The sequence below is a fragment of the Mirounga angustirostris genome, unplaced genomic scaffold (assembly GCF_029215605.1).
Source record: "Mirounga angustirostris isolate CCGP_5_RB_7025 unplaced genomic scaffold, mMirAng1.0.hap1 SCAF_17, whole genome shotgun sequence".
Lineage (NCBI taxonomy): Eukaryota > Metazoa > Chordata > Mammalia > Carnivora > Phocidae > Mirounga > Mirounga angustirostris.
Window position 1 is genome coordinate 28,577,452 of NW_026991725.1, and position 26,627 is coordinate 28,604,078.

The 26,627-nt window shown below is 54.1% G+C and overlaps 2 protein-coding genes across 16 annotated transcripts in view; both read right to left on the bottom strand.

The window, feature by feature from the left end:
• Positions 1-135: 135 nt before the first annotated feature.
• On the bottom strand, positions 136-17,765 carry ITGA2B (integrin subunit alpha 2b). Of its 7 annotated transcripts, none has more exons than XR_010408565.1 (30): positions 16,241-17,764; positions 14,191-14,312; positions 14,001-14,098; positions 13,728-13,893; positions 12,902-12,951; positions 12,780-12,825; positions 12,558-12,686; positions 12,178-12,225; positions 11,803-12,023; positions 11,613-11,665; positions 11,200-11,411; positions 8,430-8,612; positions 8,143-8,188; positions 7,937-8,041; positions 7,794-7,849; positions 7,551-7,702; positions 7,280-7,405; positions 6,806-6,873; positions 6,541-6,688; positions 5,870-5,962; positions 5,577-5,656; positions 5,174-5,254; positions 4,956-5,052; positions 4,702-4,854; positions 4,458-4,583; positions 3,860-3,973; positions 3,463-3,658; positions 3,249-3,365; positions 1,838-2,032; positions 136-1,468 (listed from the first exon to the last, which is right to left on the bottom strand). XR_010408565.1 is itself a non-coding variant. In XM_064582822.1 (30 exons), the coding sequence occupies exons 1-30, from the start codon at positions 16,558-16,560 to the stop codon at positions 1,989-1,991; spliced, it is 3,327 nt and encodes a 1,108-aa protein (XP_064438892.1). In that variant the 5' UTR covers positions 16,561-17,762; the 3' UTR covers positions 1,475-1,988. The 7 variants fall into 7 exon arrangements, 6 of the variants coding, with proteins under 6 accessions (XP_064438892.1, XP_045744734.1, XP_064438890.1 ...); XM_064582822.1 differs by lacking the exon at positions 136-1,468 and having other exon boundaries at positions 1,475-2,032; positions 11,803-11,856; positions 11,980-12,023; positions 16,241-17,762; XM_045888778.3 differs by lacking the exon at positions 136-1,468 and having other exon boundaries at positions 1,475-2,032; positions 3,557-3,658; positions 11,803-11,856; positions 11,980-12,023; positions 16,241-17,759.
• Positions 17,766-20,264: 2,499 nt separating this feature from the next.
• The window catches only part of GPATCH8 (G-patch domain containing 8), a 118,700-nt gene continuing 112,337 nt past the window's right edge, over positions 20,265-26,627 (bottom strand). For all 9 annotated transcript variants that reach the window (XM_045888771.3, XM_064582814.1, XM_064582816.1 and 6 more), the window contains one exon: positions 20,265-26,318. In XM_045888771.3, coding sequence (XP_045744727.1) covers positions 22,430-26,318 — 3,889 coding nt within the window. In that variant the 3' untranslated portion in view covers positions 20,265-22,429. The remainder of the gene's footprint in view (positions 26,319-26,627) is intronic.

The following is a 26,627-nucleotide window of genomic DNA, read 5'->3' on the forward strand; positions in this document are numbered from 1 at the left end:
AACTCCTACCCATGGCCAAAAGGCGCTGCCTACCTGCCCCCACCCCTGACCTCATCTGCACCCTGTGCCGCCCTCCAGTCCATGGGCCCCCTGGCTTTTATTTATTTATTTAAAAAAATTTGTTTTTAAAGATTTTATTCATTTATTTGACAGAGAGACACAGCGAGAGAGGGAACACAAGCAGGGGGAGTGGGAGAGGGAGAAGCAGGCTTCCCGCTGAGCAAGGAGCCCGATGTGGGGCTCGAACCCAGGACCCCGGGATCATGACCCGAGCCGAAGGCAGACGCTTAACGACTGAGCCACCCAGGCGCCCCTTAAAGATTTTTTATTTATTTAACAGAGAGAGAGGGAGAGACACAGCAAGAGAGGGAACACAAGCAGGGGGAGTAGGAGAGGGAGAAGGAGGCTTCCCGCCTGGCAGGGAGCCCGATGCGGGGCTTGATCCCAGGACTCCGGGATCATGACCCGAGCCGAAGGCAGACGCCCAATGACTCAGCCACCCAGGTGTGCCTCCTGGCTTTTATTTAAACACATCAAGCCTGCTCCCACCCCAGGGCCTTTTCACGGACTGCTCTTTCTGTCCAGATCGTATTATTCTTGTGCAGCTAGCTGGCTCATTCATCCCTCTCTCTGCTCACCTCATCAGAGGCCTTCCCTGACCACTCTACCTAAAATGTCAGTCCTCTCCCACGTAATTCTACCAGAATCTCCTTACCTTGATTTTTACTCCCAGCACTGACCACCACTGACCAGACATGTATGTGCTCATTTACCCTTTTTTTTTTTAAGATTTTATTTATTCATTTGAGAGACAGAATGAGAGAGAGAGAGAGAGAGCACAAGAGGGGGAAGGGTCAGAGGGAGCAGCAGACTCCCTGCTAAGCAGGGAGCCCGATGTGGGACTCGATCCCGGGACTCCAGGATCATGACCCGAGCCAAAGGCAGTTGCCCAACCAACTGAGCCACCCAGGCGCCCCGCTCATTTACTCTTTACCCCTGGTCGAATGTAAGTCTCACAAGGGGCCGGCACTTTGCTTTCTTCACTGCTCCATCTGAGCACTGGGAGAGTACCGGGCACATGGGAGGTGCTCAATCAATATTCACTGAACCCATGAATCAACACATTTCTCGGGACTCCAGGTGGACCCCCCGTCTATCCTGGGACTCCAGTCCTGGCGGGCGGAGGCGGGAGAGTTCTCTTCTGCTCCTAGCGCTCCTGTGAGTTCCCTGCCTGGAGCCCTCTTTCCTAACTGGAGAGCCTTCTCCTTGATGGGGAGGAAGGGTAGCTGGACAGCAAAGCCCGCTCTCCTCTCCCTGGTGTGACGCTGCTTTCCTCAGGCTGAGGGCTTAGTCAGCTTCCCCCGGCCCCCTCCTCACCTGAACATGGCTTTAAAGGCTTTTTTTTTTAATGGGAGCGGGGAGAGCAAGTTATATTCCCGAATCTCAGGTCCACTTGAGGCTTATCCCTCTAAAATCATGAAAAAAAAAAAATTACTGTTGAAAGCTGTCCACCAGGGACCAGCCTGCCTTCTCTGATGCTCCCAGCCTCCATGGCACCCAGCACCCTCAGACACCCCATCCCCCTCCAGTCTCTCCTGGAGGCTCTGCCACCCTTTCTCCTCTGTTCCGCCCCGACTCTCTACTCCCAGACACTCCCCAAAGACACTAATTGGCGGAGACACTCTCTGCACACACTTCTGCCAGCCCCAGCCCCTCCCTCCAAACATCACCTGTCCCTGGTCCCCTTCTCTTCGCAGACCCAAGAGGAGGCAGCATGCAGGGGGTTGGGGCTCAGCCTCTTTATTGGGCAGCAGGGAAAGGAATGGGCAGCTCTCACCGGAGGGGGAGAACACCAGGAGGCCTCCATGGTGTTCACCAACTCGTGGGTGAGCAGAGTGGGGGGGGGCACACGTTGAAGATTGGGCAGAGCAGGCACAGACCCCAGCCTTCCTCCTAGGACAGGGCGCGGGCTGCCCCCTCACTCCTCCTCATCTTCTTCTAGTGGCGGCCGGTTGCGCTTGAAGAAGCCGACCTGGGGGTGCACAGGGGCCGGGGACAGGGTGTAAAGATGATCAGTGGGCCCACCGAGCAGCAGTTGAAGAAGCAGGCTAGAAAGCAGCCAGTCTTGAGGTCCTCCCCCTGGACCAGCAGAGAATCAGATCCCACTGCATGCACAAATGGAGGCCTTCCCCATTCAGAGATAACAGATGTAACAAGTTACTTGTGTTTAATTTGTCTTTTTCCCCTGAATTTTTTTTTTTTGAAGATTTTATTTATTTATTTGACAGACAGACAGCAAGAGAGGGAACACAGCAGGGGGAGTGGGAGAGGGAGAAGCAGGCTCCCTGATGTGGAGCAGGAAGCCTGACGTGGAACAGAGAGCCTGACGTGGACTCGATCCCAGGACCCTGGGATCATGACCTGAGCTGAAGGCAGGCGCTTAACGACTAAGCCACCCAGGCGCCCCTCCCCTGAATTTTTTTAAAGATTATTTATTTATTTGAGAGAGAGAGAGGGAGAGAGAAAGCATGAGTAGGGGGAAGGGGCAGAGGGAGAGGGAGAAGCAGACTCCCCGCTGATCAGGGAGCCCAGATGTGGGGCTTGATCCCAGGACCCCAAGATCATGATGGGAGCTGAAGGCAGATGCTTAACTGACTGAGCCATGCAGGCGCCCCTCCCCCGAATTTTTCTTAATTATTGGCCATTATGTCTCTATGTGACTCAAGCGCCCAATGATATGTATTTGATGACTGTAAGTCTAATGCATGATTTTCCCTAAAAGCACCATGACTTCCCAGGGCTTGAGCACTTGAGCGAGTTTGAGAACAGCCCTCCCGGCTCAGAGGAGGGAGTGACCCCGCAGGGCCTCCCCAGAGGGTCTGGATCAGACTCGGGTCTCCCACCTCAGTCGGCGGGGGGAGGGATTGGGAGTTGAGCCCTGTCCTCCTTAGGGAATTCCTTAACCAACTGAGCCACCCAGGCGCCCCCTCCTTAGGGAATTCCTGCAGGCAGGACTCCCTCCCTGTGACTCTTCCTCTCAGCCGGGAACAGGCTGAAAGGCCTTAGGATTTTAGGTGCCACCTCTCCCAGGGGTCTGTGCCCTGGAAGAGGTCCTCTGGAGAATGACACTCTTTAATAGTGGAGATGTGAATGGACCCTGGGTCACCATCTCTCTCTGCCTCCCTGTGAGGTAGGGCACGGCCAAGCCTGTGCCCGCCCAGGGACCCCACCCTCCCTTCATGCCTCACCTTCCACATGGCCAGGACCAGGAGCGTGAGCAACACCAGGCCGCCGAGCGCACCTACCAGCACCCACCAGATGGGAATGTCCCTTTCCTCCAAGGCTCGAAGCAGGTGCGTCTGCACCTGAGGGCAAACCCACATGTTTTCTCAGTCACCTTGCCACCTGCCTCTCCCAAAGACTCAAACTTGTGGGCTGAGGACCCCCAACCAAGCCACCTACCTGTGCCACCCCTCAGACGCGGGGATGCCCCACCCCCACCGTGTGGGGCGCCGACGCTTGGGAAGACAGTGGGTCCTGCAGGCTCCATACTCACCAGAGTTTCCCCACTAGGCAGGCTGAGGGCGGGCACAGCGTAGGGAAGGGAGGAGACGTTGAACCAAGCTTGCGACTGCAGCACGAACTGATCCAGTGGCCTCTGAATGGGGTGGGTGAAAGCCATTTACGTGGGCCGATTGGTAGCAGGAGTCCCGGCCCTGGCCTAATCCCCTCCCCTCAAAAGTAAGCCTTGCCCTCACTCCCTCTTCAGCCCCTGCCGCCCCTGCCGCCCCATCTCTCCCCACAGCAAGCTTGGGCCCCGCCCCCAGAAAGCCCCGCCCCCCGGCGCCCCCCTCCCCACCTGCTGGAGGCCAGGCTGCTGCAGGAAGGCCAGCACCCTGACCATGGCCCGCTCGCCTCGCACCATCTCCTGCAGCTCACACTGCACCACCGTGTGCGGCCCCGAGGCGCAGCTCTAGGGGGATGCCTCGTTAGTTCCCAGCCCCTCGGACCCCTCAGCCCTCACCACCCCAAGGGCCCAACAACAGAAAGGGGCAGCGGGGACAGGGAGCCCGGGCCTCCCTCGCAGGAAGGGCCTCAGATTCAAGCTTCTGACTTTATCTCTGAATGGGGCTGCTCACACGGTTCCAGAGATGCAGGGAAAGGGTGGGAAGAAGTGGGTCATCATACAGCGTTCAACACCCAGAACTTTTGTAACTCTGCTTTGGCATGTCTTCATTTTCTTTAATGTCCTGGGAACCTCTGAAGATTCAAGGACCCCCACCCGGCCCCAGACACAAGACCAGCCCCAGCCTTCATACTCACCTGGAGCATTCCTTGGGACCAACGTGGTCCACCCAAGGCCCACATCACATTGCTGGTCCCTCTCCCTGCCTCTCAGAGCCTCTGTCCCCTGTGCCCCAGGGAGACCCCAGCTGGAGACCATGGAGCCTGCTCACCAGGAGAACTGGATCCTGAAGCCTGGCCGGCTGGTTGGACCCTGGCAGGGACGCCTGTCTGCGCTCCCGCTTGTGATGCCCGGGGGAGGTGGGGGAGGGGCTGGGGGTCGGCAGCCTCCAGTTCAGCTGGGGAGGCAAAGAAGCAGTGGGTCCAAGCTCCACTCATCCCCCCTCACTCCCAGAGGGGCCCTGGTTGATGGGCTGGGGCCCCACCCACAACCCTTTCTTCCAGCCAGGCTCTCACCTTGTAGGGGTTAGGAGTGGGCTGGGGGGAGCACTGAAGCCCCCCCTGGGGCTGTATGTCCAGGATGTAGAGCAGGTCAGAAGGCTGGGACTGGCCAGGGAGGCAGAGGCTGAGGCGGAGGCCACTTACAGTGCCAGGGCCATTGTTGTGGAGCTGGCGAGTGGGTGGCCGGATGTTAGGTGGCTCAGCACCCACCGCGTAACTCCTGGGTCCCTGCCCCCCCCCCAGTCTGGGTCCCAGAAGGCCCTTCATACCTCATAGGTGTGCTCCACTTTGGGGCCCCAGATGTCGGAGCTGTTCTCCCTGTTGTCTTCTTTGGCCACCACCACCAGGGAGGCTGGAAAGGAGTTCCTGTGGGGCCCGAATCCCTCTGGGTGAGGTTGATCAGTTGACTCGCCTGTAGGGGTTCCTCCAAAGCCCTCTGAAGCTGAGGGTTCTGCCTGCCATCTCCCTGATCCACCCCTGGGCTCACCCTCGCAGCTCCACGTGGGCCTCTGCCCGGACTGGGACATCCAGCAGCACAGCCTCGCTGTTCGGATTCTGGCTGTTCTTGCTGGAGGGGAGCGGATAAGGAGAAGCAGGTCAGGGACACCAGCCCAGTGGACATCAGAACTCTCTGGGGCAGGGCCAGAATTTCAGAGGGGTCGGGAAGTGCTAAGTCCACAAACAGCTCGCCACACTGAAGTTAGACCTGGGAAAGACCTTTTTCTAGGGCTCCAAGACCCAGACACAAGGCTCTGGGGAAGAAAGGGAACGGGGAAGTCTGAAGAGCGGGCATCCCAGAAGATCCTTCTGGAAGGAGGGCATCTGAGGGTGTCTGCATCAGGATCAGCCAGGGGAAGGGAGGTGGGTAGGAATGTTTCCCAGTCCAGTACCTTCTGATCTGTAGCCAGAAGGACACACGTTCCCCAGCCTCTTCCAGGTTCTCCACACTCACCAACATTGTGATTCCTATCTGAGAGACAGGGAGGGCCGAAGTCACGGCCCAGATGCCCACTCTGGGCAGCCCTGTCCCACTATCTCAGAAGCCCACTCAGCCAAGAACACAGGGAGTGTGAGGACCAGGATTCTAGCCCAGAGCTACAGGACTCCAAGCCCAGCCCCTAAAACTCGGCTGTGTCTGAGCCGCTGGTGGAGCGGACCCAGCACCCACGCCTTGGGGCCTCACCCGGGCATTCCTCTTCATGGGGTTGCCCAGCTCACACAGCACCATCTTGGTCTCATTCTCCTTCTTCTGGTTACAGATGAGTCTCTCAAAGCCCTTCAGGGAGGTAGTTTCAAGAAAGCAGATGGTTGGAGTATCCCATATACGTGCAAACTCCCTTGGAAAGTCTGCAAGGGACTCATGTGCCAGGGTGGAGAGGGGGGCTTCTCAGGGTGGGAGTTTGAGGGATGTCACATTCTCCTTTACGTATCCCGGGGGCACCTTATTATTTTCTTTTTTTTTTTTTTTAAAGATTTTATTTATTTATTAGAGAGAGAGACAGCGAGAGAGGGAGTACAGCAGGGGGAGAGGGAGAGGGAGAAGCAGGCTTCCTGCGGAGCAGAGAGCCCGATGCGGGGCTCGATCCCAGGACCCTGGGATCATGACCTGAGCCGAAGGCAGATGCCTAACCAACTGAGCCACCCAGGCGCCCCTTGGTTTGGGTTTTAGAATAGTCCTCGGATTTTATGCTATTAGCAAGAACACCTTTTCCAAATTAAAAAAAAAAAAAAAAAATCAAATCACAGTTTTTACAAGCAACACCTAAGAGAAGCGGGGGCTCTCAGGTGGAAAATGAGAGGCAGGGCTCTTGTACCTCCCAGGTCCCTGGGAATGCCCCCAAGGTGGGGCCTCACCTCGATGTTGCTGACGGCCCGCATGTAGTGGGCGCCTAGGGGCAGGTGCACGGCCAGCTCCGCTTCGTAGGCCCCCTCGCCCTCATTGGCTGCATCCATCTGCAGCTCCAGCACATTATCGGCTCCAATGAGGAGGGGGGAGCCCATCCTGTGGGGAGAAAGGAGTAAAGCGGAGGAGGCCGGGCCCAGGCCCAGGGCCTGGGAGGGGAGTGAGGACAGAGTATCAGGTGGAGAAGGGCTGTCATGGGGCGGGCGGCCTCCTCACACGTTGGCGGTGAGCTGGAGCTGGGGCACACACAGGTCATCTTCCCCACAGTCCAGGATGATTCGGGTCTAGAAGAGGCACATCAAGGTGTGCGGGTGAGTTGGGGACATGTGAAGTTTGGGGGGAGGGTCACATGAGGACTTAGGGAATTAGAAGGTCTGAGAATGAAAAGGAGTTTGGAGCTGACGTCACGGCTTTGGGGTTTGCATCAGGGTTTGGGATGATGTCAGGACGGTGACATCAGGATTTATGGGTTTGTCAGAGTTTACAGGTGACGTCAACAACACGTGGGGCTTGAATCAGGGTTTAAGGAATTTTGAATTTTGGGGGCTTTCATTAAGGTTTAGAGTGACATCAAAGATGAGAGGTGACATCAAGGTTTTGGGGTTCCCATTAAGACCTGGACACTAACCCTAACCCTGACTTTCTGGGAGGGGTCCTGCACCTCCTTTGTCTGTTCCCATCCACCCCCACCTGCTCCTGGACATGGGTGTCTCCATGAAGCACGACAGCAGGGGCTACTCCATCCTTCCTGGGTTGCAAGGACACATTGAAGCTGAGCACAATGGGGCTCAGCTTGTCCCGGAAGTCGGCCTCATCCTAGGGAGGGGACAAGAGTCAGACCATGCACCCTGCCGTACATGTCCCACTGACCACCCTCGTACCCGCAGCATCCAGCCCATGCCCCAGGGCTGGAGGAACAGGATTGCACACCCAGCCCTTCCCATCCCCAGCCTGGGTGTACTCGAAGGAAGGCCACGGTGGTGTGGCAGATGGGGCTGTGCCTCCCGCCCAGGTCCAGATGCAGCGTGGTGCCCGCCAGTTGCGAATTCAGCAGTAGCACCCGCCGGCCCTGGCGGGGCTTCTGCCGGTCCAGCTGCAGCTCGGCGTTTAGGGCTGGCAAGGGAAGCAGGGAGGGTCAAGGTCTCCCTGGCCAGCCTCCAGGGGAGCCAGACCCACTGCCCTCTGTCCCCATGATGACACTCACGCAGCTGCTGAGGAATGTTGTGCCCAGTGGCTCCTACACACATCTGTATGTTAAAGCTGCAAAGATAGGAGTTGGGCTCAGGGGCTAGGGCCCCTCAAGGAAGGTCCCAGACCCTGTCCAGCCCATGCCCTCTGTCTCCTCACCAGCTCACGCGCGCCTGGGTCTGGGGCAGGACACAATTCTTCACAGCAGGATTCAGTGAATCTTGTACCAGCAGCTGGACATTGGCCATCACCACTGGCTGAGCTCTGGTGGCATGGGGGGAGGTTTGCCATTGTGGGCCCCCCTGGCCCAGTATCCTCTGATGGTGCGGACCGTCCCCCACCACGCCCCTGGAGCCGGCACTTACCTGTACACAGCCACCTTATTGGCCCCATAAGCTCCCACCAGGAGGTCTACAGATATTGGAGGGGTCAGAATCAGCCATTAGAGGAGGCATGGGGTCCTCACCTCAGCTTTCTCGGGGTTTCCCACACCATTTCCCCCCCTGGGGTTTTGACCTGGCCTCCCTTGGCCTCCCAGCCTCCCAGACGGGTCAGAACACTCAGTGGGGCACAGGCCCCCACTGTGTCCTTCAGCATCTCCAGCTAATGCCCAAGAGCCCTTCTTGGCTAGCTGGATGCATTCCAGGGGCACCTGGGTATCCATTGTCATCGATGTCTGCGGCACCTCGCAGGGAGAAGCCGAAGCCAGAGCCTGCTGGGAAGGGGCTGTCCAGGACCTGGGAGGGGCGGGAGCTCAGCCCCTCGCTCTGCCCCAGGAACACCAGCACTTGGCCCCGACCACTAGGACCTCCGTATGGGGCGGCCACTGCAACATCTGGAAGGAGCAACAGAAGGGGAGGGGCTGTTTGCTATCATTTTCTCCAATTTCTGTTTGTTATCCCGGTGGCCCCGAGCTCCCTCTCCCGGGAGACCCCAGGGGATCAGCAGCGGGATACAAGAGTCAGCGTCAAGGAGGCACCTGCCCTGCCCTCCAGGAGTTTACAGCTGAGTACAAGAGAGACCCGCCAAGTAGGATGATTATAAAAACAGTAGCAGCCCTTGGTATCTATTGAGGAAAATATATTGACATAATTTCATTTAATCCTGAAAATTAGGCATTATTATTCCCATTTTAGATGAAAAAACTGAGTCCCAGAAGATTAAATAACCAAGACCTATTAAGTAGTGGCCCCCTTTTCCCCTAGGGAACTTCATCCCATTTCTTTCTTTCTCTCTCTCTCTTTTTTTTAAAGATTTTATTTATTTTAGAGAGAGAGAGAATGCGCATGCATGTGCGAGCAGGAGGGGCAGAGGGAGAGGGAGAGAGAGAATCCCAAGCAAGCTCCACGCCCAGCATGGAGCCCAACTTGGGGCTCCATCCTATGACCCTGAGATCATGACCTGAGCCAAAATCAAGAGTCAGACGCTTAACCAACTGAGCCACCCAGGCTCCCCCCTTCAATTCCACCATGCAAACTCAGAGCCACACTATGGGCTTGTCATCACTAATAACTTTTAAGATCACTCTTGAAAATGTATTTGTTAATCATCATAATCTTATTACTTTATAAGAGTTCTTTTTTTTTTTTTAAAGATTTTATTTATTTATTTGACAGAGAGAGACACAGCGAGAGAGGGAACACAAGCAGGGGGAGTGGGAGAGGGAGAAGCAGGCCTCCCGCGGAGCAGGGAGCCCGATGCGGGGCTTGATCCCAGGACCCTGGGATCATGACCTGAGCCAAAGGCAGACGCTTAACGACTGAGCCACCCAGGCGCCCCTTTATAAGAGTTCTTTACATGTGACAGCAATAAGATCTTTTATATATATGTTGTAACTCTCTTTCCTTTGTCTTCTGACTTCGTTTTCTATGCACCTTTTTTCCTTTAAAAAAATCTATTGATTTTTCTGATTGAGTTACATGGAATTCATCCAAATAAGTCCACCCTGACCAGTCTCATCCCCAGGCTCTGGGCCGCCCCTCCCTCCTGATCTTTAGCATCTTCCTCTCTTTGCTTATTTCTGACCATTCGATCACCCTGGTCAGATCCTCTGCCATCTTACCCCATCGCCAGTCCTTAGCAAGCCTGGCCAGACCTCAGCAGATGGGGCCCCAGGGATTCCTGACCTCCCATCTAAACTAGGGATGGATCAAGGCGGTGCCCAGTGGTCCCGAGGGGGTTCTGCTCAGCCCCCTCTCCCACTCTGCTCAGCACCTATTTCAAACTTTCTGCAAGCTCCCAGCCCCCTACCTCCTTCACAAAGAGAAGCAGCCCAACTCTTGTGCTATAAATCCAAACCCTCTTTCCCCAACTCCTAATCTGCCACCAGGCTAAATATCCCAGCCCAGCCTTCTCCGAGGAGCATCACAGGGACACTCCTCTGGCTCACTTCCCTCACCACCCTGTTTCCCCACAAGATCATGTCCACCACCTTCAACCTACTCCATATGCTTTGAAATAAGAATCACCTTCTCTTGACATTCACCTTTCAGGAATCTTTTCTTTTTTCTTTCTTCTTTTTGTCCTTTCACAAACTGGTTGAAGGAGCGGTCTACACTGGCTGCCTCCAGTTCTTCACTTCCATTCTTACCCTGCCCCATGGCATTCTGACTTCTGTGCCTACCCAGCCCTGAATCAGTTTCTTCTCACTGTCACCAATGACCTCCTTCTTGCTAAAGCCCACGGAGACTTCTCCAGCCCCATCTAATGATGTCTTTAGGCAGCATCTGGAACCACTGACCCCCTTCCTCCTGCTCAGAGCATTCTCTTGCTTTCAGTTCTGGGCCATGAGATCTCCTGGTTTCCCTTCTACTTCTCTGGACACTCCTGTCTCCTTTCTAGACTCACTTCCGCTAAACGCTCTAGCTCCCCAGGGCTTTGTCCCATGCCTCTTCTCACTTCACAGGTGCCCGGGGCCTCATCCACCCTCCCCAAGCCCCTGTCTCCCACTCGGAACTCTCTGGTGCCAGTGGGGAAGGCACACATAACTGTTCTCTGGATGTCTGCCTAACGCTCCCAAGCCCTTCAAGGTCAAACAGGCCCAGAGCTGAACTGCTGATCTCCGCCCCTGCCCTCCCCTCCCCAGGCCCGATACTTGGCCTGAACTCCAGGCAGCAAAGGCACCAGCACCCCCTCAACTCCTTGCTCTCTCTTAGCTCCACATCCAGCACCCATTGAGTCCTAATAGTCCAGGTACTGAATATCTGTGAAATCACCCCATCTCTAACTACACTGCCAAAATCCACACCCAGGTGGTCACCATCTCTTGCCTGGACGAATGCAAACAAATCCTAAGTGGTCTCTTTCAACTCTTCTCCCGAAAAGCCCCCTTCCCCAGCTCCCGCTGCCCTCCGGTCAAATCCGTGGTCTTTATTGTGGCTGTTAACCACTCTGCAGCAAGTGGGGCTCCTCTCTTCCCTTACCGTTGTAGCCATCCCGGTCGAGGTCACCCAGGGGTGCGATGGCCGAGCCGAATCGCCCGTAGAGCTGAGTGCCGGTCAGCAGGAGGCTGGGGGCGCCCAGCACGTGGTGACCTCGAGGCTGCAGGAACAAGTACACGCGCCCCACCTCGGCCAGTTTGCGGTCAGCGCGGCTCTCCATGTACAGAGGGGCGCCCACCAGCAGGTCGTGCCTCCTGCAGGCCAGACGGGCAGTGCAGTGGGGTGGGCTAGGGGGATGCGGCGGGCCTGGGCCAAATCTCGCCCATTCCATTCTCACCCTCCCGCTCCCCTCGGTGATCGTCAGGTGGGAGTGGGCAGGGAAAGGAGGAGACCGAGAGCAGTCAACCCCTCTGGTGACTGGGGACCCAAACTGGTAGGGATGGGGCGCCCCTCACCCATCTCCGTTGACATCAGTGACGGTCACCGAGTGTCCAAAATACGAAGCCATCTGCAGGAAGACGAGGCATACTTAATTCCCGCCCCCAGGCCTGCACCCTCTCTTACACATCGCCCCCCCCACCCCGTGGAATATTCTAGGGTTCCAATTCCCCAGCGTCGGCCACCCCCACTGGGGCGGGCCTCCACCTGCTCTCCATGCAGCTTGTGCAGCGTCTGGTGGTACGAGTTCAAAATTTCCACCTGCACGGAGAACGCACAGGAGCGCGTCATTCTTGCTCCCCAGGTCAGCCTCCCGTCTCGGGTGAGAAAGGGAAGGAGGTTTAGGGGGCTTGGGGATGCCCGGTGGCGGGACAGGGCACTCACCGCTCCCAGGGTCCAGCTCCAGGTCGGGGCACCGAGGACATACTCTGGGGAGAGCCGGACCCCAGTGAATGAGGTCCTTCGAACCTACCCCCCTCCCACCCGCCATTCTGCAACCCAGAGGAGATTTCGGTGCGGGGCTTGGAAGTGCTCCTCCCCGGGCTGGGCTCCCCAACCTTTGTCCCTAAATGGATTTCTTGCCTGTAGTACTGAGATCCCCGTCGAACTCTCCCACGGCCACCGAGTACCCTGAAGACACAGCACGAATTAATCTTTCTGGGAGGGCGAAGCAGGGAGAGGGCCAAGGGCGAGGAAGAAGGGGACTCAGAGACCACCCAGTCCAAACCCTGCATTGTGGAGATGGGAAAACTGAGGCCAAGACCTGCCCTAGGCTGCGCAGCTAATCCAGGGTGCGAAAGATAAGCTGGGGCATATGGGAGTGGGGCGGTGGCGGGGAAGCTGTGGGAGCCGAGGGCGGAGGCGCCTTAGGTGCTGAGGTTGGCCAGCTGGGGATGGCGCTGCGGCACGGAGTGGGCGGTGATAGAGTGCGGGGAGGCCTAGAAGGGAGGCGCCAGGGTTACCCCGGTAGCCGTCGTAGTACTCTGGCTTGCTGTAGTCGAAGGTGAAGCTCTGGTTGGGCACGTGCCACAAGAGGGTGCCTGGGCGGTAACTCGAGACGATACTGGTAATGGGAGCCCGCGCCAGGAGACCTAGGGCGCAAGGGACAGCGGGTGTGGGGGCCGAGACTCCTGGGGTCTCCCCAGGCCCAGAGAAGGGAGGGAGGTGTACAGATGGGCAGGTACCTAAGAAAAAATAGCCGCCAGGGGCCCCAAGCACCAGCTCTCCAGCCTGAAAGGGAAGCCCTGGAAGTGAGAGGGAGTCCTGTTTGGGAGCCGCCCCCACGCCGCTTAGGCTCCCTACTCGCCTGAGTAACCACGGAGCTGAAGCCCGCTTCGCAGTAGCGCCGGTCGTCTCCTGGAGGGGGAAGGGGGCGGGGTCAGCGAAGGAGCCGATCGAGGAGCGTGCACTGGAGCCTGGGCCGCGGCGGGTCTAGGAGCTGGGCCGGGGAGGGGCTAGGAGCTGGGCCGGGGCGGGTCTAGGAGCTGGGCCGGGGCGGGGTTAGGAGCTGGGCCGGGGAGGGGCTAGGAGCTGGGCCGGGGCGGGTCTAGGAGCTGGGCCGGGGCGGGGTTAGGAGCTGGGCCGGGGAGGGGCTAGGAGCTGGGCCGGGGCGGGTCTAGGAGCTGGGCCGGGGCGGGGTTAGGAGCTGGGCCGGGGCGGGTCTAGGAGCTGGGCCGGGGCGGGTCTAGGAGCTGGGCGGGGCGGGTCTAGGAGCTGGGCCGGGGCGGGGCTAGGAGCTGGGCCGGGGCGGGGCTAGGAGCTGGGCCGGGGAGGGGCTAGGAGCTGGGCCGGGGCGGGGTTAGGAGCTGGGCCGGGGAGGGGCTAGGAGCTGGGCCGGGGCGGGTCTAGGAGCTGGGCGGGGCGGGTCTAGGAGCTGGGCGGGGCGGGTCTAGGAGCTGGGCGGGGCGGGTCTAGGAGCTGGGTCGGGGTGGGGCTAGGAGCTGGGCCGGGGCGGGGCTAGGAGCTGGGCCGGGGCGGGGCTAGGAGCTGGGCCAAGGAGTTGGGCCACCGGGGATGCCAGACTGAGAGTAGGCCTAGGGGGCGTCCGGCGGGGGGTGGGGGTGGGTAATTAGGTTGAGGGCGGAGCTAAGGCGCCGTGAGTGGGCGGAGACAAAACGGAGAGCGGAACTCACTAAAGCCGTTTTTCACGTAAACCTGGCTCATGGTGTTAGCCCGACAGGGCGAGTACTCTGCGCGGTGGCCGTTCTGGAGCTGAGCCACGAAGCAGCCGCCTACGGGCGTCTTCTCAGCCTCTTCGGTCTTTTCTAGGGCGTTCCAGTGCTGCCAGGGGGCGCAGGCCTGGAGCAGGGCCACAGGAGAGTGGGGAACCGGCGGGACTCGGCGTTGCCCCCCTCCACGTGTCCCTGCCCACGACTGCTCTCTGTGCCCCGTTCCGCGGCGCCCACCACAATGTTGTCGTTCCAGCTGACGACCGACGCCCCCAGTCCTTGCCGGGCCTTGAAGGTTTGGAAGGTGTGGGAGCCTACGTGTCGGGTCTCATCATCTGGAGGGCACAAGAAGGGTGGGGCGCTGAAGCCCAGCCGTCCACGATCCCTGTAGCCCCCCCCCCCTTTTCCCTCCTTGCGCTGGACTCACTGAGGTGGAAGGGCAGCAAGGTGCACTGGCTGCCCTCGGCCCTCCAGGGGCACAGGAACACGCCGCCTGTCTCCTCCTGGCTGGGGCCCAGGGTTCGCGGGGCGCCCGCCACGATGGCCACTCTGCGTAGGAAAGCTGGGTGAGCGCGGTGCGGATCCCGAGGTACCACATGGCCCGGCGCCTGCGCTGAGAGCACTACCCAGAAGAGCTGTGTGCCTTGGAGGGCACTGGATCATCTTCCCTCAATGAGACATCACAGACCATGGAGGCCAGCTTTCTCATTTTATGGGCAATGAAACTGTCTCCCAGTGGGGAAGCCACGTGCCTAAAGTAGTCTAGCAAGTTAAGGGTAAAGTTGGTACTATAACTATTTGATTTGATTTAAATATGAGGAGTTTGTCATCCTTGCTGAGAAAGACCTCCTAAGCTCTGCACACCATCCACACTCCATATCCCTCACCCTTGTGCCCCACACCAAAAGTCAGGGGTTGACATGCTCCCTAGAACTTAAGATTGTTACCAGATACCTTCCTGAGAGCTAGTTTTAATGGTGAAGAATTAGGGAAGCTACTGAGCACCTCTAAAGTGAGGGTACTGATTTCACTGAGGACCTTAGTAGATCTAGGTTCAAACCATAGTTCTACCATATATAAATTGGGGACAATACCAACCAATGTCAGAAGTAAATGAAATCAATGTATGAGAGACATTTTTGCACGGTGCCAACCAAGTAACATATAACAAGTACTCAAAAAAATGCTGTAATTTTCTTTTTTTTTTTTAGCTCACAGGATGTTTAAGTAATGCCTATGAGGCCAATATCTGTAGAAAGAAAGGGAAAGGGGCGCCTGGGTGGCTCAGTCAGTTAAGTGTCTGCCTTCAGCTCAGGTCATGTCCTGGGATCGAGCCCCACGTCTCCTTGCTCAGCAGGGAGCCGGCTTCTCCCTCTGCCGCACCCCCTGCTTGTGCACTCTCTCCCTCCCTCTCTCTGACAAATAAATAAAATCTTAAAAAAAAAAGGGGGGGGCGCCTGGGTAGCTCAGTCATTAAGCGTCTGCCTTTGGCTTAGGTCGTGATCCCAGGGTCCTGGGATCGAGTCCCGCATCGGTCTCCCTGCTCAGCGGGGAGCCCGCTTCTCCCTCTCCCACTCCCCCTGCTTGTGTTCCCTCTCTCGCTGTGTCTCTCTCTGTCAAATAAACAAATAAAATACTAAAAAAAAAAAAAAAAAAAAAAAAGGGAAAGGAGCAGGAGTGGGCAGAGAAAGGAGTATGGTGCAGATTCAGGGCGAACAGCCTGGGAGCTCTGGAGCTAGAAGGACCCTTCAGAGCCGTCCCAAGTTGAGGTGAGAACATCACACCCTCACGCCTCTCTCCTCCTTCCACACTCCTCATTGATCAGTCGCTGGTTGTAGGCCACCTTGGAAAGGGGACTTTGGGGGAGGTGACTCTTCAGCAGAGAAATCCCCCAAGAGGCAGATACTTGAGGGCTGCCTGCTATCCCCAGGGGTGGGCATCACAGCGCTACCACAGTAAGTCCCTAGTGCAGGGTAGTTACTATAAAGAGAAGGAACCAGGACTCTCATCTTGGAAGTCTGATTTCGCAGCTGACTAATCCCAGCCATTAATGCTCTATTGTTTCTTTTCAAATATCTGTAATTTTGATGGGGATGAGAGGCATGGAGTAGAAAAGCAAGGTGGGAGTGGGTAGACAGTTTTGCAAGTCAATTTCAGACATGTGCTCCTCTCTGTATTTGGAGGAGACCAAGGTGGAGTGGGTCATACAACTGATCCTTGAGGGAAAAAATAAGGCATCAACTTTTATCTTCCCTTTGTTCTTGCTGTAGTTTTGGTGTCCACCTTCCCATTTGTGCCCCTCCCTGACACCCTTACCTGAGCTAGTTCTGCCAGTATTCCTCAAAAGAACTCGTTCTGAATAGAGCCTAAAAGTCTCTTTGCTCAACCTCTATAGCAAATGGGGAGCTTGAGGTTCACAGAAGTGATGATGGTGGGGAATCCTCTCTCCCAACACCCAAACTTCACCCCAGGCTCACCTCCCATGGTTGTCCTTGTAGAAGTCCAGTGAAAACCCAAAGTGGCTGCCATTGGGGCCTGTGTACAAGGTGAGTTGCACTGGGTCCAGGTTCAAGGCCCAGGCTGGAGGGACGGCATCAGGTCCCAAGAGCAGCTGCACCCACTCCAGAAGCCAGAGGGCATGAAGTGGACACACAGCTCTGGCCATCTTCCTTCTCCCACAACCTCCTAGGCAGGAATGGGTGAGCTCCTTCCTCTTCCTTTCAGTCTCCACCACAGGAAGGCTTTTCTTATCAAACTGGAACCCACTTGCTGAGCAGCAGGCAGAGGAAAGAGCCATATGGTTTCTTGGATTGCCAGAAAGGGGGTGAGGCCACCCCGGGGGTGGATGCTAATGACTGAAAGCCATGACTCCTCCCTTTCCCTGAGAGTAGTTTATCACCAAGTCCTGTTGGTTCTGCCTCTCAACTATGTCTCCTGAATCTTCACATTTCCACTCCCACCATGCTAGTCTAAGTCACCGTTCCTTTCTGCTTGGGGTAGCATAACCATGAACTGGTCCGTACACCTCCACTCTAGCCGTTTTACAGCTCTTCGTCCCCACCTCACAGCTGCCTGCATTGCTGTGGCCCACTGTGACTTGGTCAGAGGTGGAGGAAGGAGGAAGGAAGCTGCTGTCCCCCTGATAAGACTTGAGGCTGCTATATCCTTTTGGATAAGGCACTTACCCACTTCCTCCTTCCAGGGTCTTGGTCAGCCATATTGGTGTAGCAAGCTGCTTCACTCTCCCTCCATCTCAGGCCAAGTCTTAGTGTGGTCACAGCAATGCAGCTGGTGCTGGTGAAGGGGTGGTGAAGGGGAAAGGAAGTGGGGATACAGTGGAGTCCAGGGTATTCTGGTTCACAGGCTCTGGGACTATATACCAGGAGTTCAGTTGAAGGCAGACCCTCACTCTTTCTTGGGTGACAGAGCTCTTGTCCAATCAAGACTTGATTCTAGTGGGGTCATTGCCTAGGGGAAGCCTCCCTCGATTCCTCAGGCTGGCACTCTGGAGTTGACACATGTGGGCACAGCAGTGATCACACTGTTTAGTCATGGTCCATTCATGGACATGATTGTGTCCATGACTCCCTTGAGAGCAAGTCTCCTTTCTGTGGCCCCAGGGCCTAGCCAAAAGCCCAACACCTAGTAGGCATTGCTGACAGACGGACTGAATGGGAGCATGCACTGAGGATGGAAGATGCAAACATGGAGTCACAGTGGAATGAGAATAGTTTTGAGCAGAAAGGCAAGGTAATTTTCTCTGGATGACAAGAAGAGGAATGCCAAGTCTTACTGGCACTGCAGGTCTTCCCCAAAAAAGCAGGTTCTCAGGAAGGAAATTCAAGAGATCTGCTCAGGGTAAAGGAAGACCGCCACATCCTCCTTTTACTCTATATTTTCTAACCAAACTTAACCACCATCTTATCCTGCCCAGCTATCCTTTTTTTTTTTTTTTTTTAAGATTTTAAAAATTTATTTGACAGAGAGAGGGAACACAAGCAGGGGGAGTGGGAGAGGGAGAAACAGGCTTCTGTTGAGCAGGGAGCCCGATGTGGGGCTTGATCCCAGGACCCTGGGATCATGACCTGAGTGGAAGGCAGAGGCTTAACGACTGAGCCACCCAGACGCCCCTCCTTTTTTTTTTTTTTTTTTTTTTTAAGATTTTGAGACAGCAAGAGCCAGCAGAGGCAAAGGGAGAAGCAGGCTTCCGTTTAGCAGGGAGCCCAACACGGGGCTCGATCCCAGGACCCCGGGATCATGACCTGAGCCGAAGGCGGCCACCTAACCGACTGGGCTACCCAGGCACCTCCTGCCCAGCTATCCTGTGCCATCCCGGAGTCCGTTCAGCTCCTCCGTTCCCCTAATTCACCATCTCAGCACACAGCTCAAAATCCTATCCCTTACTAGATTAGTAACTGGATGTGGTAGGGAGGTGTCAAAGTAATTCAAAGCTTTGTTGCCTGGCTGGCTGGTAGGACAGTGGTACCATCAGCTAAAATTGGAATTGGATCAGATTTGGGAAGTGAGAGAAGTTTGGTATTCGAGAGTTTGGTTTCTCACGGGTGTTCCTTTGGAGCCAGAGCTGGGTTGATCTCCCTTCTGAGAGAGTAGAAAGAGGAGTGTTGATACATTGGTCCCACTTTCCCATCCCATCAACCTTGAGTCCTAGAATTCCTCAGTGAATCCAAAGTTTTGTTAAAGCTTCATTAAGTCGCTAATCATTGAATTTCTGGAGCACCTGGGTGGCTCAGTCGGTTAAGCGTCTGCCTTCAGCTCAGGTCACAATCCCAGGGTCCTGGGATCAAGCCCTGAGAGTTGGGCTCCCTGCTCAGCAGGAAGCCTGCTTCTCCCTCTCCCTCTGCCACTCCCCCTGCTTGTACTTGCTCTCTCCCTCCTTGTCAAATAAAATCTTAAAAAAAAAAAAGAATTAAAAAAAAAATTACTGAATTTCTATGTGGCACTGAGCTAGGTGGAGGATATATAAAAATCCTTTATCATCTTTGATGCTTCCTTGCTAAATCCTTGTTTAGTCCTGTTAGTATTTTTTTTGTTCATATTTAAATACAGTCAAAATGTTTACTATGTGTTCAACTCTATGTAAAACACTCTAAAGGACTTAAAAAAAAAAAAAGGAAATGTAAGAATCAGTTCTCGTCCTCTCTGAGCTTACAGTTTTACTGAGGAGTAAATATAAAATGAATCACACCCAGATTCTGAAAAGCCAGTAAGCTTACATGGGATAGGGAATTAGATCCTGGTGAGCCCAGCCAGGAAAATGCTACAATAATTCAGACATGAGCTGATAAAGGGGAGGTGAAGGTATTTCTGGCAAATAATGGAAATGGTTGACAAGGCCCGATTTAGTCATCAAGGGTGTAGGAGAGGGAGCATGTCCATGTTGCCAGCACAGGTGGCTGAAGCAGGTAGCTGAAAGAACCCTTACTGGAATCAAAGCACCTGCACATGCCCCCCTAACAGCACTCTCTATAGGCCAGTCTGCCTCTTTCACTGCACCCTGCCTGCTCAGAAAGTCACTTTCATTTCCTAACATGCCTTCTTTCTGGGCAGGGATTTTGCTATTTTAGGAAAATAGGCAGATCTCAGATCCAACCCAAGGTTCAAATTGAACAGCTTCTCTTTCGTCAAGGGGAGCTGTATGAGAGAACAGGAAAGAAAGAGACATTGTACTACTCCTTCCTGAAAGGCTGAGGGAGAGAGGAAACCTTATCACTGTAAATCTATGGTTAGCTTTTGATGCTAAACTTTCTCTGCTTTTTGTGATTTTTTTTTTTTTTGAAACAGAAGAGTAGATAGAGGCTTTTATCTGCTCTAACAATTAGAGCACATTTCCTTTTACCAGGTAGCTCCCACACACTGCAGTGTAGTATTAAAAGGTTAAGGAGAATAACTGAAGACTGGTCGGGTATACAAAACTCCATCTGGAAGGCAAAGGCCAGGCAGATGACTTGTAATCCCATCACCCTGAAGTTCATCCCAAATCCTAAAAGTCAAAGCCAGAAATTCCAAACCCATTTAGTGAGCACCTACGTGCCATACATTCTACCACACAGATTATATATATATCTAAACTGAGGAAAAAAGGAGACACAGAAGAAAATTCTTGTGGGAGAGTGGAAAGGAGGTGCACATTCCAAGACATCTACCTAAGACTGAAAGAAAATTAACCACGATTATTTCCTTCTACAGCACAATTTCCCCCCTCTACTTGGGCAGCCTGTCTTGAGAAGCTCAGTTCCAAACATCATAAGCAACTCGTGCACAAGAATCTATCCCCTGATCACTTCACAAAATGTTATTTATAGCCCGTAACTCCATCCCTTCCCAGCTTGAACGGATGGGGCAACAATCACAACAGACTGCCAAGTTTCCACAAATCATTGGTTTATTAGAAAGTTCCTTTCCCTAATTTTACAGCATATATATCTCTATCATATGTGATAAAGTTAAATACAATCTGTAATGCTTGTAAGTAAGGATAGGTTATTTTGTTTTTCCTTTTTTTTTTTTTTTTTTAAGTTTTAAAATCACTATTCTGAAAGTTAAAGAAAACTGCCCCCAGGAAGGTAGAGAGGCAGCCAGAGTATGGCTCAATCTACAAGCTAATAGGAAGCAGCACAAAAATGTTAATACTGTATTATTTAAATATTTACATGGGCTGAAAGCAAAGAAAAATGAGTCCCTTCACTTCAAACAGATGATTTCATTTTTCCAGTGCTAGCTATCAAAAGTGATGCTTCTGAATCAGATGAGGAGCACTGAACAGGCAGGAGGCTCAGTCAAGAGCCTTGTTAGCCCAGCACTTGCTTCTCATAAACTCAAACCCCCTTTTCTTTTGGGAATCTAAGAAGAAAGGCAGAATATAGAGCCTTGGCCCAAGTAAGTAGGGTTTGTTTCTTCCTGTCCAGTGACCACCCAAACAATTCTAGCCACAGGAATAGGTAGGGAAATGCTAACTACACCAAAGATGAGACCTGCAATATAAATGGGTCAGTATGTTAATTTGGTCTGAGAGCCCAGGTGAAAGGCAAGAGGAGGAAGAGGAACTGAGGTGGTACTTCCTCTGGTAGGTGTCATGGGAGAAAAGGGAAAAAAAAAAAGTCTTCACTGCTTAAACTAGGCTGGGCAGAAAGCATGGAAACTGTGAAGCAAAAGAATCTGCAGTATCTGTAAGTGTGCTCACCTCCCCACATGAGAAGGAAGACACTGTCCCAACTCTATCATCCTCAAGTCTACTTCTACTTCAGTTTCTAGCCATCCCAAAAGGCACATTAAAAAAAAAAAAATTGTCAGAGGGGGCTAAGTACTAGGAAGGCAAATGGACTGCCTGGAACAAGGCACCCAGGAAACCCCCTGGAAAACCACTCTGAATCTCACTGCTTCCAGAGAATAAAGCTCTCGAATCTCTCCTTCCTCCTCTGTGGGCCCTCCTGTTTCTCTGTATAACAGATGATGGGAAATGTCGTAACTGAGGATCCCTCTGACACCCCCAGCTTACTGCTGCCCATTAGTTCAAAAATCCCAGTGCTGGGGGCACCACTTACTGCAAATGAACTAAACATTTTGTCCCAGCAAAAAATGTTAAACAATGTTCCTTTTTTTTGTTTTAACATTTTTATAGTTCATAACTTCAAAAAATACATGAGCTTGATAAAATATACATGCTTAGTCATTTTTGCATCTAGCAGAAAACAGATACTTTATTTTTTGTTTTCATTTTATAACCTTTAAAGTTTCTTAATTCAACTAGGGCAAACATATTTACACAAAGCCACCAGAACAAGGATCACTTAAAGAGCTGGATGTAAAAAATATTATTGCAGTATACTACAAATATGGAACCTTTTTTTATATGAGCTACAAAAAGCAGCATTTACGTTTATAGAGTTCAGTGCAATTTTTTACATTAAAAAAAAATCCTATAAATTAAGAAGGAAACATCAACATGACAGAAGAAAATACACCCTTCAGACACATGAGCTCCTCTCTGGGGAAGCACACGGGCGACTTTATGTTCCGCATAGCTTCTATTCATGATAGGATCTTCTTTTCTGGGATATGCAGATATCTCTTCTGGGATGAGGGACATGAGGACAACAGGGCCAAGTGTGTGGCTCTGTGTGGGAAGTGGATTGAATACAGCCTGAGTAGCATCTGGATCCAGGTCAGACTCCCTTTCCACCTCACCCAGGATAGCAAGAAGGTCACGAAGGGATGGTCAAAGACACTGAGAGGGCAGGACCAGATGGACAAACCGCCGGCCAGAGAGGAAGAAAATGTTTTACAATTTACAGAAGGGAAGAGCAGAGGATAAAAAGTAGAGAGGGGGAGGAGAGGAGTATCCAAACTCGAGAGTTTGGAGATGTTGCTGCAGAGGGGTGAGGAGCACTTACTGGTGTTCCCTAGCTTGGAAACACAGGAGAGGAAGGGACAAACAGAAAGGGGGAAGGGGGAAAAAAAAATCCCTGATAGTAAAACCCAAAGCAAACCTCAAATCTAAAACCACCCCTGCAAGCCAAAACTTGATTCTTTGGCTCTCAGACACTGCCCATCCCAGCTTGTACTTGCTGGTATTAATGGCTCAACACCCCTGAGGGAAGATATACAGGTCACCTTCCCTGGCCCTTCTTGGGCTCCCATCCCCCAAATCATGTGCCATGGCTAGGCGGGTGCTGCAGGTCCTGACCTGAGAAGATGGGGTGAAGTAGTGGGTGGAGGTGGAGGGCAGTGGCAGCTGCTGCAGCAGGCCGTGGAGCAAGCAGGGTAGGGTAGAGGGCAGCATGTGGGACAGGATGGAAGGTGAAGGGCCCAGGATGAATGGCTGAGGCAGGAATGATATGGATGGGATGGCTAGCGAGAAAGGTGGCAGGGTGGCCAGGGATGATTGAATGAGTGAGGTGGGACAAGGAAATGGGGGTTAGGTGGGGCTGGGGAATATGATGTACTTGGGCGAGTGGCTGGGGATGAGGATGGGGGTGAATTCCAATGGCAGCGGCAGCTGCTGCCGCATGATGTTGCAGGATGGCGTGCTGAACAGTTGTGATCGAGGTGGCAGAGGCCGTGGCTGGCTGCTGAATGTGGATGGGCTGCAGGGCTGGAGCGGCTGGGGCCAGGGCGGCCGAGGCTGGAAAGGCCTTTACTTGCTTGGCCAGAAGCTGCTGCTGGATGTGTTGCTGTGCGGCCTGCTGGAGCTTGCTGTACTTCTCCATCTCCTCGGGGGTGAAGGTGATGGGCTGGCTCTCCAGGGGGGCCAGGGAAGCATCCTCAGCCCCATCAGCCGACTCAATGCTAGGATCCCCACTGGGAGGTGCGTAACTGGGGAAGTGCTCAAGGTCTGGCGCTATAGGCAGCAAGCTGGATTCCACAGGGCCTGGCTGACTGCCACTATCCAAGGACTCTAGGGTGTCCCCGTCGCTGGGGTCAGGGAGGTAGTTATGGGAGACGGCGGGGTCCCCAGGATAGCAGTCAGAGTGCACTGGGGTGCCTAGTGGAGCCACAGGGTGATCAGCAGTAGCTTCTTCAGACTTTGGCTCTTCTGGGGGTGGGTCTGATAAGGGGCCAGCTGTTTCCTCGGAAGGGAACTGATGTCCAAATGGGGCATCACTACTCCCCGGAGGCCCTTCTTCTGTCTCTGACTGTTCTTGCTCTTCCCCCCTTTCTAAGCCAGACTCTTCACATTTCTTGGTGTTGGGCTTTCGGGTAGCTGGGAGCTTCCCTATCAGTGGAAGGACAGGCTTATTGCCAAGAGATGGGGGGAGCTTGGGCCCAAAGTAACCTTGTGGGGGGTCCTTTAGCTTGAGCCCGGCTTTATTAGGGGTGGCCAGCACCTCCTCACTCACACTGGCTTTCCTCTCCACTTTCCTTGACTGGATCTTCTCCAGTAGCAGCTTGGCAGTGACGGAGTTCTTGTCTTCCGGGCTGCAGTCACCTTCTGACCCCCGTCCTGCGCCAACACTGCTGTTCTGGGAGGGTGGGCCCGTCCCTTTACCATCGTCTCCTCTGCCGTCCTCCTTCTTGCCAGGACCTTCTCCCCGGCCTGCTCGGAAATAGTGGGGAGACTGGGAGCGGTAGATTTTCGAGCGGATGAAGTCTCGACGGCCGGAACGCCTCTCCTCGGGGCTCTCGTGACCCCATGAGCCCTTCCTGGAACCCGATCTCTGGGAAGGGCTCCTGGTGCTGCGGCTGCGGTCTCGGCTGTAGCTTCGGCTCCGCTGCCAGCTGTGGGCCGTGGTGCTGCGGCTTCTGCGCTGGCTCCGGCTGCGGCTGCAACTGCTGCTGCGGCTGCGGCCCCGCGAGCGCGAGCGCCCCCTGCTGTGACTCCGAGAGCGGCTTCGGGACGGGCTGCAGCTGAGGCTGTAGTCGTCGTCCGAGGACGAGTATTTGTGCCGTTTGGACCGGTGCTTGGCGCCGGCGTAGTCGGAGTCGTCAGAGTCATGGGAGCGCTTGGAGTGCCTGCGAGACCGGTCACTGTAGTCACTGTAGCTGTCATCGGAGTAGCTGCGCTGTCGGCTGTAGCAGCTCCGGTCTGAAGAAGCGTCCGAGCTACTTGAGTAAGAGCGCCGGGAGGAACGGTGTGAGGAATGGCGCCGGCCCGAGCGGGAGCGGCTCCGGGAATGCTCGCTGCCCGAGTCTTCCTCCTCTTCCTCCTCCTCGCTGTACTGGGACGGAGACTTCTGGCGCAGCCGGTGCGACGAAGCATCATCACTGTCCTCCTCTCCGCTGCTGGGGCGACTCCGATGGCTGGCCCGGCTGCTCCGTTTGGCGCTAGCTCTTCGCTGGCAGGATGAAGTTAGAGGCTCACCTCTGTGTTTCCTGCCACCGTGATCCTGGGAGTCGCCCCCGCCCCCTCCTTCATCCTTCTTGCCACTGCCCCCTTCTTCAGCCGGGAGGGGCCTCCGCTGGGAAGCATCTTGAGCTCGCCGCCGCCGTCTGGGTGGTGCAGGGCTACCACTCCCAGGGGGTTCTGGTTTGGGTCCCCGTTCAGAATCTGCTGGAGCTGATGACTTATTCTTCTTTCGTTTTCGTTTCTTGCGCTTCTTAGACTTCTCCCCAGACTCTGTCTTAGAGCTTTTCTCCTCTGGATCAGCCTTGTGTTTCCTTTTGTGTTTGCTTGATTTTTTGTGCTTCTTTTTCTTTTTGTGTCGGTGGGACTTCCCACATCGTTCTTTCTTGCTGGGAAGGCTCCTCCCTGTGTCCTCTGTCTCTGACCCGTGGCCGCCCCCAGGTTCCGGCTTGTTCAGACTGCTACAGGCCGACCCTGAAGCAGGTGCGTCCATTCTGCCTCCTGAGGAATGTTCTACATTCTCTCCCCCCTCCTTGCTTTTATTTGGCTCACCAGCATCAAGGCCTTGGAGATGGTCCTTTGAGGAGCCTCCTGTATCCTTTGGTTTTTCTGTCCCTTTAGCTCTGGCATCTTTGTTCCTTGAAAGTTTGAAGTCAAAGTATAAAGGGTTACAACTGTATGAAATGGAGGGTTCTGCCTTGGTAAAAATTAAGAGTTCTGATGGCCACTGGAGGGCAGTGCTTTCATCTTTGCTCAAAACCGGAAAGAAGGGACCAGTAGGATGTTTGGGTCCCTCCTGGCTTTCTTTCCCTGCTGGGGTGATCTGAGAGGTTTCTTTAGAAGGGTTAGACTCACACATTTGGTTCTCTGTAACCTTCTGACCTGGACTCTCTACATTCTGCTCACTTACATCCCCTCCTGAGGCCTTCTTTGTCTCAGCCTTGCTTCCAGGCTCTGAGGGCTCTGTGACACTGGTTTCCGTCTGTTGCTCGCAGACTTCATCAATGGTCTTCTCTGCTCCTTGGCTTGCTGCCACCTTGATACAGCCTTTAGGCTTGGGAGAACTGCTTTTTTTGCTCTCTAGGGCGTTCTTTGGGTGTACACTAGTATCACCTTCCATTTGTTCACTGGCTCTCATAAAGAGTAGGAAGGGGAAATTTGGTTTTACTTTGCAGTGTGCTGGGGGAATGTAGTGGTAATACTCTGGTTCTGCAGCTCCAGCTCCTTCTTCTCGCTTCATTCTTTTTAACTTGGATAATGTTGAGGCAAGGGACCCTCCATCCTGAGGGTCTTCGTCTTCTTTTTTACCATCAAGATTACTGTTACCGTCAGAGTCTCCCATCTTCTGCAGGCCTTGGTCAGAACCCTTCTCATCAGCTTTTGTTCCATCTTCAGAGGTCCCTTCCTCTGCATGGTCCTTGAAAACTGATGCTATTGATTCGAGTTTGACAGGAGCCTTCTTGGCAAAGGAAAATGACACTCCCAATTTTTGCAGTGGAGTCCCTAGATTATTCTTAATGCCAAAGCTGATGCCTTGGGAGGCTAAGCCAGGGGCCTGTGCCAGTCCAGGCGTACTAGTCATCTGTACTGCACTGAAAGGGCCTCCTTTATCTGTGGGGAACTCAGACCCCGGGCCGCAGGAGGCAGCAGTGCTTGTGCCACCGCTTGCAGCTGCTTCATCCTTATCATCATCTCCACCTTCTTCATCTACAGCCACCGTGGTTGGTCTGAACATGGGACCACTTCCAGGTGCACTACACAATGGTTCAGGAAAATGGAAAACAAAAAAAGTTTAGGGGTACATTTCATACTTCTTGTCGAACACTTCTCTCTCATGTTCCATCATTCACTGTAGGTGGCCTCAAAGACACTAAGTGGTGGTCGTTTCCTAGCCCTGTGCTAAAAAGAGAACTTGCTCTGTGAGTTTAGGCAAAGTCTCATTTTGTTCATCTACTAATTAGCCGTATTCCCAGCACCAGCCAGTTACTACCATTTCTTCCTAAGCGTCTAAAATTTAAAAAGTGAAGCTATATCACACAGTTCAAATACTCTTTTGTCACCAC

Excerpts from the sequence above, each read along its gene's own strand:
- ITGA2B (XM_064582820.1), bottom strand. The coding sequence starts at position 16,560 with ATGGCTCTTTCCTCTGCCTGCTGCTCAGCAAGTGGGTTCCAGTTTGAT. Across the intron at positions 4,855-4,955 it reads AAGTGGAGCACACCTATGAG|CTCCACAACAATGGCCCTGG; the intron begins GTATGAAGGGCC and ends CCCACTCGCCAG. Across the intron at positions 3,974-4,457 it reads TTCAGGATCCAGTTCTCCTG|AGCTGCGCCTCGGGGCCGCA; the intron begins GTGAGCAGGCTC and ends GCATCCCCCTAG.